The sequence below is a fragment of the Phyllostomus discolor genome, chromosome 4, assembly GCF_004126475.2.
Source record: "Phyllostomus discolor isolate MPI-MPIP mPhyDis1 chromosome 4, mPhyDis1.pri.v3, whole genome shotgun sequence".
NCBI classification, from domain to species: Eukaryota; Metazoa; Chordata; class Mammalia; order Chiroptera; family Phyllostomidae; genus Phyllostomus; species Phyllostomus discolor.
In genome coordinates this window covers 43,329,765-43,351,860 of record NC_040906.2, presented here as the reverse complement: position 1 = coordinate 43,351,860, position 22,096 = coordinate 43,329,765, and the positions used below count along the sequence as shown (strand labels likewise).

The 22,096-nt window shown below is 39.2% G+C and overlaps 1 protein-coding gene across 2 annotated transcripts in view; it reads left to right on the top strand.

Moving 5' to 3' along the window:
• The first annotated feature begins 673 nt into the window (after positions 1-673).
• ITGA4 (integrin subunit alpha 4) overlaps positions 674-22,096 on the top strand; it is a 78,672-nt gene continuing 57,249 nt past the window's right edge. The window contains exons 1-7 of one of the 2 annotated variants that reach the window (XM_028509976.2): positions 714-1,147; positions 1,502-1,623; positions 15,985-16,091; positions 16,196-16,325; positions 18,731-18,798; positions 20,146-20,275; positions 21,642-21,727. In XM_028509976.2, coding sequence (XP_028365777.1) covers positions 951-1,147; positions 1,502-1,623; positions 15,985-16,091; positions 16,196-16,325; positions 18,731-18,798; positions 20,146-20,275; positions 21,642-21,727 — 840 coding nt within the window. In that variant the 5' untranslated portion in view covers positions 714-950. Of the gene's footprint in view, positions 1,148-1,501; positions 1,624-15,984; positions 16,092-16,195; positions 16,326-18,730; positions 18,799-20,145; positions 20,276-21,641; positions 21,728-22,096 lie in introns of those variants that run through there. The other variant, XM_036023223.1, reaches the window with a different exon arrangement.

The window sequence follows — 22,096 nt, the reverse complement described above, 5'->3', positions numbered from 1 at the left end:
CTTAACTCAGCCTCGCTGTTGAACGCAGAACAGCTTAAACCACGTGCCATTCAGCCCGTAGGGAGACAGGCCGGTCGCTCCTCTGCCTCTTCTGCCTCCTCGCCCAGGCAGCGCAGGACTTAAGAGGAAGTGTGGAGAGTAAGGAAGTGGACTTTGAAGCTCGGAAGAGTCTGAATCTTGAAGTGAACAGCCATAACGTCTTTGTGACCAAAGTAGCTCAGGCACCTTCAGGAGTTCCTTTTGTTTGTTTTAAATTTGTGGCCTTCTGGTTATTTCTACGCCCCCAAATCAGTTATAGCGCCTAATTAGCGGCGAAAGATGTGGTCGGTTTCGCGCCACAGTCCGATGCCCAGGTTTGTGGTCGGCCTTTGGGCTACACCGGGGCAGGCCGTGGGGCCTCTGCGCTCACAGTGGGGCCACACCGCCGCTCATCCACGCCCCAGCCATGCTCAGAAAGGGTAGCCCAAGCCCCTTGCAGCGCGACTCTTGCAAAGCCCCCAGAGCCCGAGTCTTCCGGCTCTCGGAGGAGGCTGCGAGGTCCCGCCGGAGGCGCATAGAGCAGCGGAGGTCCCCCAGCGCCCCCTGCAGCCGCCGGTCGTGGGTAGACGGCACCTAGTCTCACCTCAGCACCAAACCCGGGACCCCACCCAGCGGCCCGCGCCTAGGAGCGCGGGAACATCCGCACCTCCCTGCGGCAGAAACCGGGCGTGGGGTCCTACGGGCGGGTGCACTACATCCCGGGCGGCCTCCGATTGCTCCGCCCGAGGGCCGACTTCCCCTCCCTCTTTCCGTCCGTCCCTCCCTTCTTCCCTTCCTCCTTCCCTCCTGCCTGCTGGCACTGGGCTCGCTGAGCCTCTTCTCTTGGGGCCTTCTTCCCTTTGGCCTGCGTCTCATCCCGCACAACTCGGGGATTGTGCCATTCGGTGTTGAATGTTCCCCTCCGAGAGCGCATGGCTGAGGAAGCGAGGCGAGGGCCGGGTCCCCGAAGGGCCACCGTCCAGGAGGCGGTGATGCTGCTGCTGTGCCTGGGGGTCCCCACCGGGCGCTCCTACAACGTGGACACTGAGAGCGCGCTACTTTACCAAGGCACCGCCAACACCCTTTTCGGCTACTCGGTGGTGCTGCACAGCCACGGGCCGAACCGATGGTGAGTGGAGTGGGACTCGGACACCCTCGGCTTGGCAGAGCAGGGAGTGAATGGTGCCTTAGGGGTTTCCTGACCCCTTCAAACTTTCGTCTCAGGGGGAGGCAGAAGGGAAACACTTTAATACCTAGCTCGCTGGAGATCTGCTGATCTGGGGGTGGCAGCGCCGGGGGTGCGTCTGGCACAAGGCGCTGGAACTGCGAGTTAGTGGCGGGGGGCGGTTGGGTGCTCAGGGTAGTGGGCGGAGGAGGAGGCAAGGGGAGCCGGCCTGATGCCAGATGCATGTCAACTGAAACCAGGAGTTCTGTGGGCAGCACAGCTCACGTCTATGCGCACGTGCACGTTTCTCAATTGTAGGCTCATCGTGGGGGCTCCCACCGCCAGCTGGCTCTCCAACGCTTCGGTGGTCAGTCCGGGGGCGATTTACAGATGCCGAATCGGAAAGAATCCAAACCGGACTTGCGAACAGCTCCAGTTAGGTGAGTCGGACCTGGGACCAGTAGTGAATGACCCTCATCCCCCATTTGTGGACTCCACGGTAGCACAAGTCCTGCAAAAACTCATGTTGCCTATTATTTTCAGTTTGAAGTGACTGATTTTTCACTCAGCTCCACACCATCTTCACATAAAAGCGATTCCCCTTCTTTCCGGCAGTATTTTACTCCCTTTTGGGTACAGCAGTGATTTGCAGTACTCTGATAAAACTTTGACTAAACTATGTAAAGGAAAATTTCTTATACCTTCTCCTCTCCCCGTCCCCCATGTGTAGAGTACATTTTAAAGTTTCAGCACATTAAGGCCAGGATAGAGCTGTCAAAACTAAAGAATATTACTTCCATCTTTGACCTGCCAGCCTTGTTAAAGGGAACAGGCTGAGGGGCAGGGCAGGAAGAACAGTTGGAATTGACTCCATATCCTGTGATTTAGCCTGAGGGCTTTCTAAAAAAGAAAATGATAGGGCTTTACTTAGAATATAAAGTGTAAAAGAAGAGCACAGAAAAGGTTGGTATCCCCATTGTTAATGTAATTAAAATGAAGCTTCACATATAATTGTTAAGTTTTCTCTTCCAAAACTCTCATGTTAAGTGGATACCTCTATTTGAACTCATTTCTTAATATCTCTTCTTAGATTTGTGATAACATGGAGAACATGTTCTGCAGAGGGAGGGGAGAAAGTTTATGTTTCAAAGCCAGGCACAAATTTGCTTTACAGAGACACCATGGGGCCAGGGGTGGTGGGGGAGGGCAGTGGAGCAGGGAGAGGAACCAATATTAATTTCGACCTGTCTTGTTCTAAACACTGTTAGGCATTCCTGTATATGTTGCTTAAATTTCCCCCCTGGGTCATAGGTGGCATTGTTCCTACTTAACATATGCAGACTCTGTAGCCCAGAGAGTTGCAAGTACTTCTAAAGGTTACTCAGCTAGTGAGTGAAAGATGGAATACCCCCTGTCCAAGGCATGTCTGCGTGGGTCTGTAATGCAAGCCCTGTCTTTTTATGTATGCATCTTCAGTGCAAATAAAATTAAGTGAACAGGCTAGTATATTGTCTGCTGAGCTGATGGATCATCTGTAAGTAGTGAATAAAAGGTTACAGTTGGTACCTTTTTCATATTTATATTTGTTGTCAATGAACTTTTGAGATAAGCTAAACTCTTTTCCTTTAACTCTCTTCTATAGAAGTCTTTGCTTTTTCTCAAATTGGGAAGCTGGCTCCCTTCATTTAGAATAAATTTAAGTAGAATATGCATATAGTGGAACTTTTATTTTTAATTCAGAGAACATCCAAAAAAGTTTAGGAGTTGTCTGTAGCATGCTTCCCATTAAGCCTCTTCCATCCCAAAAGGAAGACTAGGAAGGCACAATACATTTATAGACCTATCCATTTGGAATAATTCTGCAAATCATAACTTTCATTGCATGAGGGAGGCGTGGGATACAGAATGAGGGAGTAGAGCAGGCAACCTTGATCTGCCAGAGGATCCTGACGAGACCTCAGGGAGGGAGCATTTCATTTCTGTTGCCCTGTCGTAGTTTCCTGACTCATCTCATTATAGCTACTGCTATCTAGCACCTAATTCCTGTCTAGAAGGGCACTGAATCTATTTCTAGATGTCTGGATTTTAACTGGAAGGCTGTCATAGCAGTATATAAAATTTCAGATAATAGTGCCTGTCAAAATTGAAGGAAAACCTATATGCTTTGGGTATGTGGGACTTAGGGATCGACTACAGAAATATCCTGAGAAAGCACATGGTAAATGTACAACAAATGCAAATTAAATGAATTTTTATTGGATAGATGGATGAATAAAAGCAAAGTGAAACTCTGATTGTCATTAATCTGACTGGTGAATAAGAGGAGTATTTAGAAATAACAAGCCAAAGACATTTATGACAATACAAAAGGCATTTACTGAAATGAAAGGCAGAACAGACGACAAGATTTCTGTTCAATTACTAGTGGGAACACTAATAGCTGTAGAAATAGCTTTGACTATTTGTAAAAGAATTGACTGAAGTTATTCTTCATGCAGTGTTTTAAACATATATCTTCTTTCCCTTTTATAAAGAAATTGTGTATCTCCCTTTTCCCTCTTCTAGGGTAAGGCAGGGACAAATGGTAATGGAAGGAGACTTGGGTGGCAAACACACACTACAATATACAGATGATGTACTATAGAACTTTGTACCTGAAACCTATATAATGTTATTAACCAATGTCAGCCTAATAAATTCAATACAGGTTAAAAAGAAAAGATAAAAAAGTTAAAAGTGTAAGTTAAAAGGTACCAGTTGAAGTGAAACACAATGAAAACATTTTCTTGTCGGTCAAACCAAACAATCTTATAAGAAAAGATTGAAGTATAACTGCCATGCCAGGAGGGAGTTTCTTTCATTTGGAATGGCTTTGTTACCAAGGGGATGAAGTTGAAAGGTCTCTCAAAATGGTGCCCATCTCTTGCATAATTCAAAATACTGTCCACGTCAACTAGTGTGTAGGTGTCAGAATTTCAGATCAAAGTTTGATTCAGATAGACAACTCCCGTAAAAGGGGAATCCCCCCTATGCTACCCTCACCTTTGCAGATAATGTTGTCAAATACTGTGGTATATTTACTGTGGCCATAATCCAAAGTGAGCAGCAAGTCTTTATCTGGAGTGTTCAGGGTGTTTGTTAGATGCTGAGAGTAAGATACCGTTTCAGTGAAGTGAATTGATGATTATACAAGAGGTACTTTTCCTCCTGCACACAAACACACTTCCTCCACCTCCCTGCCTGCCCCAGAAGTGTCTCTGCTTTCTACTGGTACTTCCCGCTATGAACCAAACACAAGATAGTCTCCCACCTGGAAGGTCTGAGCCCAGCCTTGTTCTGGGAGATGTCATGTCTGAGGAGGCCCTAGTGATTGCCGCTTGTGCATTTGCTTTTCCACTCGCAGTCTGCATCCTTGCTGAGGCTTTTTACAAAGAAAATTTGACAGCAGATGGTTGTTAAAATAAGGCATCGCAACTAAGGACTCCACTACTATATTAACCATAGGCCATCCATGGATTACCAATATGCAAAGAATTAGAACATAATAAAATTATACTTTAAGAATTGTCTTTAATTGGTTATTCAAAAGACATTTAAGATCTTTTATTACTTTGGAGTTGCCACTAATAGCATCACACACACACATACACACACACTCACTCACACACACCTGTTTGGCTACTAGATCTAGAGTTATGTCATTATACCTCCCAATGCAATAGCCAGTAGCCACCTGTGGCTCTTGAGCACATGAAACTAGGCTAGTTTACTGTGAGGGGTGCTGTACTGTAAACTACGTCCTGGACTTCAGAGACAGTACCAAAAAATAAAATACAATACAGTATCTCATTTTTTAGATACTGATTACATTGTTGAAATAAATATTTAAAATTAGTAGTGATCACATATTTAAATATTTTATGTATTAAATAAGATATACTGTTAAAATTAATTTCACTTAACTTTTTTCTACTTTTAAAATGTTACTACAATAAAATTAAACATTTTATATGTGGCTTGTATTATATTTCTATTGGACAGCACTGCTCTAAAGAAACATAACTTTCCTGAATAAACTAACACTGACTTTTTAGCAGGTGCTTTCCCCTGTCTCTGCATAAACAGATAGGACTTTCACTTTTCTTTTCCAGACCCAGTGTTGTACAGGTGCTAGGCCTGTAAGATCCCTGCTTGTGCCTCTGTTTTCTTACTGGAAAGAACAATGGTCTGTCACACATTAGTCATCATTATTCCCCTTCAGATGTCTTTCTGAAGACTATATTACTTTAGCCAGCCTCCTGGTTTATATTACATAACCTGTTTGGAAGAGGTTAAGTCAATTAGCATCGCATAGTTAAACTAATGATGACTTTACTCTCACTTCTGCCTGATGTGCGGGAATGAATAGCTTAACATGAAAAGGCAAACCCCTCGGTGTTGAAACTTCAGCTATGCTCTCAATAACTTTTCTTTTTCATGTGCGCTATTCTTTAAATTGTAGCTTGTGAAGCTGAGTTGATACAGACAGGTCATCCTGAAAAATCATCCCTGAACATAGGTTGTTATGGTAATTATACAGAAAATCAGGACAGAGCTTCATTAGTAAACTAATATTAAGAGAATTAAGTTCCCTATGTCCAGCAATTTCCTAAACTCCATCTGAAAAAAATGGTTTCCACTTAATTTGAGAGGTTAGGTTTTCTAAATGCATTTTATTTTTTGCCTTAAGTTTAAGATTTTGGGGTAATACTCCTAGTGACTTAAAAGTAATTTTCCCTTGGCAACAGTTCCAGGGTCTGGTATGGTAATCCATTGTACATGTGGGTCATTTGTTCAGTCATTTGTCAAAGGATGAAGAAGGGCCAGAACCTGGACAAAGAAAAGAAACCAGGTCCTTGCCCCAGGATTCACAGTCTGTTAGGTTACTTGTAGGGAGGTATGGTGAGGAGATCTAATTGGGTTAAGATAAAATGGTGATGTCTTCCTCAGGAATTGCTGTTCAAGGGAACTAAATAAAAATCAGGAGTGAGTTAGAGGAAGAGGTTGCGAGAAAGGTGCCAGACAGAGGAGAGTGGGCACGAAGGCCCTGAGGTCTTGAGAGCATGGTGTCTTTGAACTGAAAGAACCACGCACACAGCTGGACTGTGGAGAGTGCAGTGGATGGTAGGTGGAAGAGGTATTTTGGGTACAACTTCCTAATCTCTTTTTAGGATTGTGAATTTGACCCAAGGTGATTGAAGCTGGGAAGTGACATGATTAGGATTAGAGCTGCATTTTAGACAGATACGTGTGGTTGTGGAGTAGTGAATGTTTTGTAGGAAATGGGTCAAGACAGTGTCAGTAAAAATGTGTAAAATCAGAAATTCAGCAGTTGTTTAAAAGACAAATTCATCAGGATGTGATGAGAGAGAGATGAAAAAAGTTTTATTTTCTTCCCTCCTGGGTTGCAATTCAAACACAAATTGGTTTCCCAAGAGGGAAACAATACATTCACACACACAGAAGAAAGGAAGGTTTAGAAAAAATTCCACAGTTGATTCTCATATGTGACCTCCAACCCAGTCTGCTTCATGTGTGAATTATTAATATAAAGAATGTATGTTTTAACTTTTACCTATTTAGAGAAGTTTTCAAAGGTGTTACTGAAGGTTTGACTTGGGCTGTTGCATGGATGATGTTGCTATGTCCTGTGAGACAGAAGTAAATATCTAGTAATCAGTTGCAGGTGTGGGGCAGGTGGGTGGGAGAGGTCTGCACCTGCCATTCAGAGCTGAAGGAAATTGACACAGAGATGGCAATGAAGGCTCAGGAGTTAATGAGTTTAATCTGGGAAATCTCTATGCTGAAAAGATCGAAGGGCCCAGGATAGATCCCAGGGGGTGCTACTATTGAGAAGTGGCTAGAGCAATGCTACTCAACTCTGGCTGCTGTTTATACTCTCTTGCATAACTTTAACAATGCCAGGGTTCACTTCCCAAATTTCTGGGGATGAGTCTAGGTAGGTGTGATATTGTGATTTATAAAAAGAAGTATCAGTTTTGTCTTTGACCCTCTTTCTGGCACAGAGCTCCTAAAACCCTTGGAATTTCCTGAGGGATAAGAGACAAAGATATCTTTGGTTACTTTTTTTAAAAATTTTATTTTAATCATTGTTCAAGTACAGTTTTCTGTCCTTTACTCCCATTCCAGCCCACCCACCCATCCTCCCCACCTTCCTTCCATTTCCACCCCACCCCCTAGTTTTTGTCCATGTGTCCTTTATATTTGCTCCTGTAAACCCTTCCCATTCTCCCCTGAAATTCCCTCCACTCTGGTCATTTTAATGAGGTGGTTTTTGGACCCCACTTAAGGATGGGGGCTGGTTACTAGGGGAGCACTAGGTGATTTGTAGGCTTTTCTCTCTGTCCCATCCCCATGACCTCCATGATGGAAGAAGAGGCTGGAGGTTGAATCAATTGCCAACTGCCAGAATTTTAACCAAGCATGCTTATCTGATGAAACCTCCATAAAAAAACAAAGGGCAGGGTTTAGTGAACACATGATGTTTCTGAGAGAGTTACATGCTCAGAGCGGGAGGGCATGGAGGCTCTGAGCCCTTTCCCCATGCCTTGCCCTAGGCATCTATTCCATCTGGTTATTCCTGAGTTACATCCTTTTATAATAAACTGGTGTTGTAATACATAAAACGTTTCTCTGAGTTCTGTGAGTCAACCTAGCAAATTAGTCAAGCCAAAGGAAAGAGTAGCTAGAATCTTGTAGTCAATTGGTCAGAAGCACTTGACAGCCTGGACTTGTAATTGGCATTTGAAGTGTATGAGTGTGAGGGTTGGGGAGAGAGTGGTCTTGTAGGACTGGGCCCTTAACCTGTTGATCTGATGCTGTCTCCAAATAGATAGTGTCAGAATTGAGCTGAATGTAGGACACCCAGCCACTGTTGGGGATCTGTGGCGTAGAACCCATTTCCCCCAAAACGCACATTGGAATCAAGTGCAGAATTCTTAGTAGGGCATCAGGATCCTCCATAGGTCCCCAAATGATACCAGTGTTCATCCATGATTGAGAACCACTGGGAAGAGAAGAGGAGCCTGAAAAAATGACTGAAAAGAAGGCAAAGGAGTGGCAAGGGACTCAGCTAATGTGGCATTATGGAAGCCTAAGGAGAGATTTTGAGAAAAGCACTTCTGTGTTTATACTGATGCTCTGAGTTTAGCTCCAAAAATTTTCAAAAATAGGAAATCTTTTTTATATTAATTGTATGAAATTCTGTCATTTACAATGAAATTTTCAGAAAAAGTAAGCATGTGGACTTAGTTGTCACATCTCTTTTATGGGAAGTAATGAGTGAAGTAGAAGATAGCCTACGTAGAAGACTCTTTCCAGGTATACCCTCTGTTTTGAAATCCTTGTATGTCTACTTCACCCTGATACCATTCTTTGCTTTCTTGTGAAGCATTCTTGTGAAAGTTTTCTAGTATTCATTAGATTTTGTTTGCAGTCATTGTCTCTGAAATGTTTTATCTCATCCTTTAATCCTCAGATTGAAAGAGGTCCTCCAATACCTGTAATTCTTCATCTCAGTCTGATCCTCCACCACTACAGGACAGTGCCACATGCTCCCTGACCTATAGTTACTTCTCTTAGGTATTTTTAAGCCAGGCTGTCTTTCCAATATCCTCCGTCCTACCCTGTGAATTCTAAAACCAAGCAGAGAACTTCAATATTGACTACTTAGCATGAGGTGAGAGCAGGTTTCCCTGGATTTTTTTCTGTTTAGACTTTTATGTTTTCCTTAAGACATTCAAAATTGTATTCATATATTAGTGATAGTTTTTCAAATGAATCCTTAAGACCAACAGATGAACTGGGAACAATGGAAGTAGAAAATTTTCTGTTTCTTTAATGTTGGGAATTAATGTTATTATCTTAGTAGGTTTATTATAGAAATAAAATTAGTGTAGGATTATTAATAATGTCAACATTTGGGTTCTTTTTCTGCTTATCAGGGAAAAGTATTAATAGCAGATCATTGTAAGGTACTATAGATGATGGTTGACAGGGTGAGTTTGAATTCTTTTTTCCTCCACTAATTAGGGGTGTGATTTGGGGCAAGATGCTTAATTTGCCTTTGTTTCAGCTTTTCTATATGTAACATTGGGATAATGATAGTCATACCTACTCACAGGGATGGGATGCAAACTAAATGAGTTAATATATATGTTCACATGCACTACAAGTATGATTTGTACATAGGAAATGTAATAAACATTAGCAATTATTATAAGACAATGGTCTCTCTTTAAATAATGGTCACCAAATTGATCAGCTGTGGCCCATTTATCTGCTCTAGTCAGTAAAAAGGTTGTGCAGGTTTTCTGCAGCAATTTGAAAACATTTGGACGTCAGATCCCTACAAGAGTCCCTGAACCTAGAACCGAGCTCACTGGCGACCTGGGGTTCCCAAGTTCTAAGGCCTGGTGATAGGAAATGGCACCACTAAACTTGGCACCACTCCTCTGGGTTGAACGCCTTTATGAACACAGTCAAGTAAATACAAAAAATTATAAAGTTAAAAAAGTATAAACAATAAAATGAAACGAAAAAAGAGGACTGAAATAGATGGTTTTTCCAGGCCTATGATTATATGAACTATACCTCACATAAATTGAGTGTGATTATTTGTCATTATCAGATTTTGGCTAGGAAATCCAAGAATATGACATTTCAATACCTGTTTTTCTCAGAAAGAAAATACTTTGAGAAATGGCTTCTAATTTTGATGTTTATTTGGATAGTTTGACTCTTGTTTCCCAGTAGACAAGCTAGACACTGTGGTTTGGAAGTTTAGCGCTCTCGTGTCCCGTTGCACCTCTGAAACTTGAGTATTTTACTCTTTACTACTCAAAATTGATATTTCTGTTGAATTCATAAACATCACTGTTATCTTTTAGAAACATCACCACGTTTTGTCAGATGCATAGGTAGTTTAAATAGTTTAATATGGTAAACATAATATAATGGATGTAATGGTTATTAGGGTTTGATAAGAAAAACTAAAAGAAGGGGCCACTTGGCTGAAAGAGCTGAAGGCTGCTGATCAAATCTCTCAGTACTGTGAGCTCCCCCTGCTGGTGTAGTCCAAATCAACATAACGTGGAGGGAAGGATTCACCATTTAATGAGCACCTATTAGTTGCCAGGCAGTCTTGTAGGAATAGACATAAGTTTTCTGTAATCTTCATAACCCTGCAATGGTAGGTCTTATAATCTTGTCATAGTTAAACTTGCTTTTTTCACCTTGAATCCCACATGGTTTTCTAATATTCTTAATTTAGGCAGAGGAATGAATTACATAATTATTTTCACCCAGTAATTACTATTTCTCCAAACAAAGCTATCTTGAATGAATGCCTCTTTATATAACATAGATTAGAACAAGAGTCTTTTTTTCAGGATTAATTAAGAAAAAGAGTGGCAGAGTTTGAAACATATAGAACTTTCAATGGAATAGAACTTCAACTTAAAAAAAAAAGTATGGTGGAAGTAAGGACTTTCACTACTTTTCTGAAACTCGAAATTACATCATATGTTTTGAAAGATCACATAAATACATATGTTGTCTTAGCAGCTAGAATGCCAGACTGAGCACCCCAATTGAATGTCTGAGGCAATGGGGAAGTCACAGCACGACCACAGGCAGATAAACCAAAGTTGTCATTACATCCAAAAGTCCCAGGGGCTCCTACCCACAGGGTGTTCACTCAAGCTGTCAACAAGTTATAGAAAGAAGAACTTGGAGTCTGATTTTTTCCTTTGGTCTTGCTTCAGTGGAAATGCCAAGACATAAGGAACTGATGTAAATTGAGGAAAAGGGCAGGGCAAGAGAGGGGCCAAGTAAATGACATTTGTCTTGAACACTGTAGAGTTGGCTGTGCAGCCTGTGGGCATATTTGTGATATTTTACACATTTTCTGATAAAAAAATTAGAAAGTGGTTATGAATTTCAGCTAATTCATACATCTGGAATAACTGTAGAGTTCTATTTTATGTATTTACTATAGAGTAGTGAGAAGCAACAGATCTTCTGTTTCTGACAAATTTTTGATTCTAATCTTTTCCATTTACCAGCCGCAAGGATTTGGGGAAATTATATTATTGCCTTGAGACTCAATATTCTCATCTGGAAAATGGGATTGATAAGGTAGTCTTTTGCAGCTACTGTGAGAATTGAATGAGTTAATGTGTGTGATAAAACCTGACGACGGCAATGTGCCCCAAATATTTTATGGGGGAGGAGATAGGCCATGACATATGTACAGTTTAATCATGTGTTTAGATTGATTCTTAAAATAATAATAATGTTAACATCAACTAACATAACATTTCTTTGCTTTCTCTGCTAGGCTCTGATCCAAGAGCTTCACATGCATCTCATTTACTTCCCATAATTCTCTCACAAAGGCTCTGAGATAGGCACCTCCTATGGCCCCAGCAGCCTTCAAGTGCAGGAGTGTCAAATTCATTTCCACCAGGGACCTCATCAGTCTTGCGGATGCCTTCAAAGGGCCAAATGTAATTTTAGGACTGTATACATGTAACTACTCCTTAACTAGGGGCAAGGAGCTCAGTGCTGCTGCCGGGCAGAAACAAGATGGAGGGCTAGATTTGGCCCAGTTGAGGACCTTGTGTTTGCCACCTGTGTTTTAAATAGTCCTACTCACATATCCATCCCACTTCGTAAAGACCTTCAAACCTGTAAATACTGTTTCCAATCAGACCATCTGTTACTGTCTTAAAACTTAAGGCAGTCTTTTGAAAGAGAAGGAAGAATAGTAGTGAATGAAGAAGAGCTCTCCAAAGCTTAGATTCCTGAGATTTTGGTGAAATTTTTGCAGTAAAGCAGCAATTTTCAAATCAGCAGTGTGTCACACCTTAAATTGTCAAAAGAAAATGACAACAGCCAAAACAATAGCTGTCCAGTGTGAATGAATCAAATTATACCTATTTCTTGTCAGATTGGCAAAAAAATATGTTTTGGTGTGCTGCAGAATTTCAGTAATGAATTTACATGTGCCACAGGATGAAAAAGGTTGAAAATTGCTGCAGTAAAGGAGCAGTAAGTGTAGGAAAGGGTTTTTGTGGTGATATGCTGTGCTTCAGAATTCCCTCCCTCAGCAGATGCACCTTTCCTTCCTGCCTTCCCCACGTGAGGCCTGCTCTGTGCTGCCGGAGTGCCAGGGTCAGCGAAGTGTCTGCCCTCATGGAGGTGACATTCGAGATGAGTGTCTGCCCCTGGCACTTGGGACAGCGACACTAAGGAATTACAACAACTAAAAGGGGCGATAAAAAAAACCCTGTACCTAATTGACTTTGTACTAACATCCTTTATATTCCTCTATCAGAATTACTGCTTATTCACATCTATATGCATGTGTGTCTACAATTCAGAATCAGTAGATGGGAATAAAAAATGGAAGTGGTAAGCATACATCTTTATATGTTCTTCCCCAAATGAAAAACAAAAGAGAAAGATGGGCTTCAGTTTTTAGAATAAGGGGTGTGGTTTTTATACGGCTTTGTATTTTTAATGCCTACTGGGAAAATGCATTCAACTATGTGAGGAATTAGTCCTTCTAGTTGTATAAAAGCATGGAAAATTGTCACATGTTAATTTCTGCTGAACTCTTTTGTGTTAAACCATGTAAAGTGCTTTTTCAATTATGAAGCTGATTTTATTTACTAAGAGTTTAGATTAGTAATATATGAGCTAAATTGAAAACCAGATTATAAATGATTTTAGCATGACATTTAGGTGAAATATAAACATAATCTGAGTTTATTTATGATGTCTGTCAGGGAGATTCATGAGAATTAGCTTTCTCATGACAGTTTTAATAATCATCATTTCTGGCCAATTTAGAAAGACTGGATTTCCACATGAAGAAAATTTTGTTAACATTTGATATCCCATTTCATTATCTAGCTGAAACCAAGGAGGACAAAAAGGTATGATTATTATTTTTCAAAGGAAGTAGATTCTTTTCCAGTGTGCTATAATATAGGAAAAGGCATAACTATTTACACTGGAGAACAATTGCCCACGAGCCCAACTGCACAATACAACTGCCCAGGGAGCGTTTCAGACAATTCTGATGTCTGGGTTCAACCCAGACAAATCAAATCTGAGCCTCTGGGAATGGGAACCAGCTGTCAGCATTTGTCAGAACTCTCCCCAGGTGACGCTGATGTCCAGTTAAGGCCGAAACCCCATGATAAAGGAGTGGACTTAAGAGCAAGTTTAAGGAACAGTTCTGGAGAAGGTCTTACTTCTCTGCCAAGGTTCTGCAGGCACTACAAAGAAAATGGTTTAAAAAAAAAGTTCCTGGAAATTAAGAAAAGACTCAGAGCGGTAGTGGGGACTTTGAACTGATCCTGTCTTCTGACCAATGCTGAAAGTGTTAGCGTGGCCGGCTGAAGGTGTTCAGGAAGAAAGGGAGAAACCTGTGTGGGTGTGAGTCTGTGCGTTCACTTACTGGAATCAGTTTCATTATGTGGAAGGATAATTGTTTATGACTTTGTTGTTTTGGGAATTTCCTTTTTCCTGTGTACGTACCCACATTTCAAATTAAGATACAAAATACAAATAGAAGGTACTTAGTCAAACCAAACCCCAGTCGAAGTTTTGTATTGTTTTTTATTTATTGACCTTCCATTTTCAGCATACATTGCCTGGCAACATGTTGGGCTAATAACGAACAAGACGTAGGACTGGTCAGAATGAATTAGGCCCTTATTTACTAAGCCTTGGAAGTAAGCAGGATAGTTGTGAATAAATAATGTATAGGGTTCACCAGAGAAACAGAACCAATGGGATGGGTAGGTAGATTTATCCATCTGTCTATCTAACTGTGAGGAGATTTGCAATTGGTTCCCTCCATTATAGAGGCTGAGAAAGTCTTGTGATCTGCCACCTGCCAGCCGAGGAAGCAGGAAAGCTGGTGTAATTCCGGCGGAAGGCCTGGGAAGTTCTGGGGTGGGGCAGTGTGGGGAGGGCAGGGGACCCATGGTATAAGTCCCTAAGATCTGAGAGACACTGAGACATGGAGGGCATGTTTGAGGGAAGTGCCATTGCTTTGGACATGTTTGAACCTTGGCGTGAGATTCCGAGCAGTGGCGACATTGGGATGTCACCTGGTGGAGCTAAAAGGAAATCAAGGATACAGTGTGGAATCATCTGTTTCTCCAGAAAACAGTTTAATGACAAGTGTCTCTTATCTTCACTTTAAATTTTACAAAGACTCAGCCAAGAAACAGACAAGAACAATTCACTACTTTTCCACATAAAAAACTTTTTGGCCATTTTTCTGAAGCAATTTATATGGTTCTAAACTATTGTATGTTTACTATTTTTACATTTTTTGCATGGCATCTCTAAAAATTTCTAAGATGGCATCTTAGTAAATTTGTTTCTAAATACTGAATATAATTTTGATGAAAGGAAGTGTCCATTATGTTACATGACATTTTCATAGTGATATGTTATTTGTGACCTCCTTCCTCTCCTGTCCTTGATTTTTCTCCCGCTTCATTGCCTGAGTGACTGTAAATTTAGAAGACTTTGGTATGTTCATAGAAGAAATGCGTAGAGATGTTTGCCCAGGAAGCTGTGTCTAAGGGTCAAGGCTACAGGAGGAGACAGTGACTGATTTAGAGACGTTCCTAGAAGTGTATGTGGAACCTTGGTACCAGTGACCAGTGTTCCAAGTGAAGGCAGCAAACCCAAGTTCCACATTCTTTCAGTCAAATTAGTGCAAATGTACTTCCCTGCCTTTGGAATTAGGCTCAGGTGGAATAGGACTGTGACGTGGCAGCAGAGGAGGGTAAAATACAAATAGCAAAAGGAATCTTAAGATACAATATCTTATTCTCCCCTAAAATCACTTTATTGAAATCATGTTAATACAAGGGCCCTAGCTACAAAACAAAGAAGTCACTCTAACGGAAGAAAAAAGTTGTCACTGTGTAGATTACTTTCTCTTGTACAGTTTAGGATCACTGTAATGCCCATGAGTAATATTTTATTACTGTTGGGATTTCTGGCTATTCACACATTTGCCAAAGTGTCTTTTGAAGTTTTTTATTTACCATTGAAGTGATCTGTTTTTTCAAGTGGTCTTTTTCTTTGTTGAGCACAGTCAAATCAACTAACAAACTGTAGGGAAGTTTGTTTTTAATGCTAGTAATTATTACCATGCTAATTATACACTGCTGATTTCCACACGCTTAGTCATCACCTTCTGCTTCAACAAACTTCGATTTCAGCGTCAAAGACCATACTCTTTTTTATTGTCTTGTATTCTTAATGTCTCAATACAAGAACCATCTTAAAAAGTGCTCTGATAATGTAGCCAACAATGCTACATAAATGGTCAAAGCAAAGGTGTGAAATGTTTTGTGAAGCATTATTCACTGCCACTGTATTTGCACAGCCTGTGTTGGTGTAAACTGGTCTTCTCCCCTCCCAGTTGGTTAGTTATCTCTATTTCAAGACTACCTCTTCACAATGCAGTCGTTTCTATGAATAAAAACCTCTTCATGAGAAGATGAGTTGGCACTGAGTAACTCACAGCTACTCCCATGTCGTGCACTGAATATAAGGTGACAGAGAAGCGGGAGATGACATTTTACACATGGTTGAAGGAAAAAAACACTGGGGATAAGTGTGATGTGTTCATTTCCTCTGTTTGCCTGGAATAACCCAGCTTTCAAGGTAACTGATGATAACATTGTTTTCAAATGCTGTAGGTAGCCCTGGTGGAGAACCTTGTGGAAAGACTTGTTTGGGAGAAAGAGACAATCAGTGGTTGGGAGTCACGCTTTCCAGACAGCCAGGAGAAAATGGATCCATCGTGGTAGGTTATTGGGATTGGTCCACTGATCACATCATGAAACCAGAAACCAGAAACCAGCTATTTAGACTTTCACATCACTTGGTCTACTTTTATGTTTTATTCAGACTTGTGGGCATAGATGGAAAAATATATTTTATATAAAGAATGAAAATAAGCTCCCCACGGGTGTTTGTTATGGAATGCCTTCTGATTTACGGGCAGAACTGAGCAAAAGGATCGCTCCATGTTATCAAGGTAAGATGATATTTATATTAACTGGATCAAGAAGAACAAGTGAATGACTTAATTCTTTAAAAAATTATTCTCAATTTTAGATACATGGGGAGGGTATCTTTGAAATAGCTGTGTTCTTTTCAACTACTCAAATCATTCTTTCCTTTTTTACTCAGTTGCAGTATTAGTTTTCATAAATATACTTTGTGCTTTTAGGAAATTTTATAGTTTAATTTGAATAATTTTAGAATCTAGTTGATAATTACCCACTTTTGCATTAAATGCATTTTCAATTCAGTATAAGTGAGTCAAATGCTGAGCAAATATAGGACACTTAAAATCATGAAATAAGATTGAAAAGTCTGGTCAAAAAAAGGAAATTGCTTAGCTTTCTTGCTTTATTTACCTTTAGCTGCAGAGAATATTTGAAAGATTCAAGAACAATGGAATCAAATATTTTCCACTTACTATGTCTCTTTTTTCAAATTCACATGCTTTTCTTAAAGCAGCAAAAGGTTGGTATCTTAAGTTTGAAAGGTTTTCCTATAAAAATTCTAGACCATGTGTAGGTAGCATTAATGCATGTAGAGCTAGGACATAAACAAAGCAACTGAATTGGAAGAAGTTCAGGGTGAACGTCAACAGAGCTCTAAAAATCATATCTGCAGCAAAACAAATTCTTCAAACATGTTTTTGGAAAACTCAGCATTAAATATATATACATTCCAGTTTCCAACTTTTCTAACCAAAATGATTACCCCAGTCTCTAAAGAAAATGCATTATAGGACAAAAGTTTGATCACGTAAGTAAATTCAGTTACTGACTCCATTAATATTGGGGTATTTCTGCTCTGGCATTTGATGTCATGGAGAAGCTCATATATATTCCTGACTTATCTTTGGATGTCAAGAAGATGCAAGGTGAATTTTAAATTCTTAATTGGGTAAAACTCAGTCTAGGTTTCTGCATGTTTATTATCTTCTTCTTACTGGTTTATGGTTTATGCTTTGAAACATTTTCACAATAGAATTTTGATTTTTGCTCAGATATGCCTAGCTGAGCAAATTCACTAAAATTTCATGATGGCATAAACATCAGGCACCTAAAATTATGGGGAAATTTATAAAAATAGAAAAAGATAGGACCAGGGAAGATATGAAAAGGAGGGAAAAATCATGACACAGTATAGTACTTAGAAATGACTTAGCAATGTATTTAAATTTTCTTGTTGGCAAAACCAAAGAGCAAAGATGGCATCCTGATTCTTATTTTCATAGAGGTTTACTTTGTCAGATTTTCAGGAGGAGCAAAGCTTTGTCTCCATAGCAAATTTCAAAAGCATCCATCCATTCGTGGGGGCTTTGTAATGAGAGACCCTCTATCTCCACACAGATATTGACTTAGTCTGTTACCTTCGGCTGTGCAAAATCTGGGAAGCCTATTTTTTTTCTATTGAATTTTTAAATGGGGGGAAACTATAAAAGAATGTTGGAATGAAATGTGTTAAACTTTAGATAGTGGTTCCTGGTTGGTGGTTGCATGTACTGAAAACAGTGAAATTAGACAGTAGACTTAATAGAATTTTAGATGTGGAAGACATTTTGGCAATTGAGCCAAATGCCCTCATTTTACAGAGGAGAAAATTCTGACGCAGTGACATCATGCAATTTTCTCAGAATCTTTCAGCCTTCTGGTAGCAGAAGGGGCCCACACTCAAGTGTCTATTTACAAATTAATATGGGCAGTAGTCACTACTGTGAATGCTTTTTCTTCTCTTTTTTCTATCATTGGTCAAGAACTGGTTGGTGGCAGAGTGAGGAGCCTCCATTACAACATTTTTCTCATTGGCGTCCTGCCTAGTCACCTCCACCCCAGCATTCAGCCCTAGTGGCAAGAAAAGAGAGAGAGAGCTGGGGGGCAGTTAGACGGCTGCCTGGAGCCACATGCGCCAGAAGCCCCTGCTGAGAGCCAGAGATGTGTCTGCAGAGCATCCTCACCAGGCAGGCCTCACTGCAGAGCTTCTCAGGGATGCAGGGGGAGGTGCTGGCCCTGCTGATCCACCAGATTTGCCTCAGTGACCAGCAGCACCCTGGCAAGGATCGGAAGCCTATTTTGAATGGAAACTTGGACTCCTGTCTTAGACACTCATTTAAAATTTTTTTGAGTGTATTCTACATGTTCTTCCCACAAAAAAGAGGCAGGGATAAGTATCTTTATGCTCTTTCAAAGGGATAGTTTGAAGGTTACTGTGGAAGACATTTGTGGTTTTAAATTTAATCAAAGTTACTATTATTTTAAAAATGAGGTAGTGTAAAATATAGACCTTAAATGGTCTGTATTTGTTCGGATTTATAAGATAAAAATAGACAAAATCTGCATGATTTTCAATGAAATCCTGAAGTGTTCTTTTTCTACTTCATTTTAGATTTTGTGAAAAAGTTTGGAGAAAATTTTGCATCATGTCAAGCTGGAATATCTAGTTTTTACACAGAGGTAATAGTTCAAAAAGAGCTGCTATGAATGTTTACATATAGAATTTTAATTCTTCTGAAGACTTAGAAGACTGATGTTATTCTTTAGAGTAAAAGCTTTGCAACATCTGAATAATGTTTCTTAAATTAGGAAGTTCACTATTGCAGGTTTATTTTTATCAGTCAATATTTCACATATATTTTAAGAAAATATTAATATTAGATGGCTCTGCCCCACAAGATCAACGAAAAGTCTATACTACAGAATATTATTTCATCAAGGATTTAAAATAAATTAAAAGTAGCTGTAGTTATTTATTTTGTTAACTTATGCATTGAAAATATCTAAGTATGTTATTTTTACTTGTTGAGGGAGCAAGGAAGCATATAAATTCACACTTTTCATTAAAACTGTGAGAATTGGGAAATTCAAGAACTTAACCTCTTAAATCAGATATATTCCCAAACACTAGTATTCCTTCTCCCGCTCTAGTAAGTAACACTGTGTCTCCCAGTGGAAGATCACAGTTGTACTCAACCTCCAAGTTCCCAGTCTCCCTTAAACATCAATTATGAATTTGTGAATGTTTTCTTCTGAATCTATGTAGAAAGTCTGTATCAAGCCTTGGGTTAACAGTTTCTGTAACTATTACCTACTATGTAAAAAAAAAACAGTAATGATTTCTTTAGTGTATTATTTAAATTGACCTTTTTTAAGTTCAGGATTTAAATCGACCTTTTTTTTGAGTTCAGGATTGTTGAGGCAATTTAGAAATATGTTAAATAGGTTTGAACGCTGAAAGTTTTCATATATTATTAGACAACTGTCTGCTCATTCCAGCCTTCCCTGTTTCCTTTTTCTAAATTCATATTTGTAATCAAATACACCCCAAATTTCATCGGTCTTTTTCTGAGCTAACATTGTTAAGGAAACTAGTTAACAACTTTTTGCAAATTGAAATAAATTAAGTCTACTTTTTACTCTTTGGCAAAACATGATTATCCCTGTAATGTGCACTAATGAATTACGCAGATATGATTTACTTTAATGGAAACCACATTGCCTTTCTCCTGAAAGCCTACTCTAGTGTTCAGTAGTTCTGCCTTTGATTTCTGAGTCTACTGATGAGTGTTAAGTGAGAGTTTCAGAGTTTCTTCTGTGATTCTACTTTTAGGTGAAAATTCATTAGCTAGCTTCTCTGGCTTTTTATTTCCCTGATGTGTTTTTAAATTCATAAAATATTCAGACTTCAGAAATTTATTACAAAAAATACATTCTTGTCATTGTTACTTAAAATGTATATCTGGAAGATGTTTGGGGTGGTGAGATTAAACTTTTAAGTAATGATAACTTATTTATTTCTTACAGGATTTAATTGTGATGGGAGCTCCAGGATCATCTTACTGGACTGGCTCTATTTTTGTCTACAATATAACTACAAATACATATAAGGCTTATTTAGACACAAACAATCAAGTAAAATTTGGAAGTTACTTAGGTACTGTAACAGTTTGACAAACTCAAATTTGACAAACTCAAACTATAATTTGACTCTTTCTTACAGGTACTAGTAATTCTAAGTAAGTGAAATTGTATTTTCAAAAGATTAAAATGGCCAGTGGCCATTAAAAAACAGTTTGTCTGTTTAAGACTACAATACTGAAGCTTTAGTTAACTGCATATTTTACGTATATAACTACAACCATCAATATCTAACTCTTAAACTGGAGCTGCTCGTTTACTGCGAAGCGTGTACTCTCTGCAGTAAAACACTCACAAGCTTGTATCTTTATGTAGTCCACTGATTATTACAAAGATAGCATTATTGAGTACTTGTCATATCCAAGGAACTTACGCAAGCACTCTACATGAATTATCTCATTTAATTATGTAACGGTGAGTGAGTATCATTCCTTAAAGAACTGACAAAATCAGATGGTCCACAGCAGTCTACACAATGGGTAACATTGTGAGGCTTACAGGTCTAAAAACAGCTCACTGACCTTTGCCTCCTACGTTCTTAGAATATTTCCCAGAGCTTAACTATTTTTATCTTCTTATTCTTATTCTTGTTTAATGAGTGGGATACTCTATAGTCTGTGTTTCAGCAGAATCACAAGATTTTTCTGCATTAATTCCCCTGTTATAGGAAAAGGAATGCTTTTCCTATAATTTTTTAGAAAGTACAGATTTGCTGAAACCATATGTACTTCAAATGAGAGCAGCCTATTCCCAGAAAAAAATTATAAGAAAAGTCAGTATTATTTTTCCATTGAAACAGAAGGAATTCATTTTCAAACAAAGGGAATTTATTTACCATCAACATTTACTTATGGTTGAAGGATATCTTCACATGTTAAGGATATCTTCACATGTTACAAAATGTGACTCAATGTTAGGCCTTTCATCACAGAATAAAATAAAAATATTTTCCCAGTTGTATCATCATAATATGTTATCACAATAGGAAGATTTTATGGCAAAAAGTTATGATTTAGGAAACTTTTTACTTAAAGTTTAAAGTATCATATTTTATACACTCTAAAATATTTCCATTGTAATCCTAGAAGCTTGAATGTCCTGATACTGCCGAGACTAACAAACCCAATGTAAAGGTGCTACCTTCGATTTCCAGGACTTGAAAATAAAAAGCCATATGACTAGTTTCATAACACACATTAATAATTGCTTAAAGCATATAATGAATGACCACTTTTATGTATTGCTATGCTGAATATTCTTAGAACTGTTCAGTGTAGTCGTTTTGTATTCAGTCCCATTTAACTCTGAGTGGCTGTACGATAATTCATATATTTTACACATTGCAGTCTATTTCACTCACACTTGTTTCCCTTGTGTTGAAGGGTACTCAGTAGGAGCCGGTCATTTTCGGAGTAGGGACACTACCGAAGTAGTTGGAGGAGCTCCTCAACATGAACAGATTGGAAAAGTAAGAACTACAGTTTTATATTTATTTCTTTACAAGGGTTCAAATACATTGCATGACAGAAGGAGATATTCAAGGAGGAACTGCAAGAATCCAAAGAATGAAAGCTAGCTATGATGAGACGTGTGCTACATTTAGTGGAGTTGCTGAAAGTTATATGGCTTTTAGATAAACTTTAGCAGAAAAGCTTTAAGGAAATTTACATAAGTCAAATGAAGCTTTTCTTTCTTATGAGTAAATTGTTTTGGAGAGAACTATCTTAAGATGTTGGGGGAGCATATTTATTGGTTAACAAGTTTACAGCTAAAGGGAAATCAAGGCAGGTGCATGTATGGTAAGAGGAGAAAGAATAAGATGTTATTTCCGGTTTGA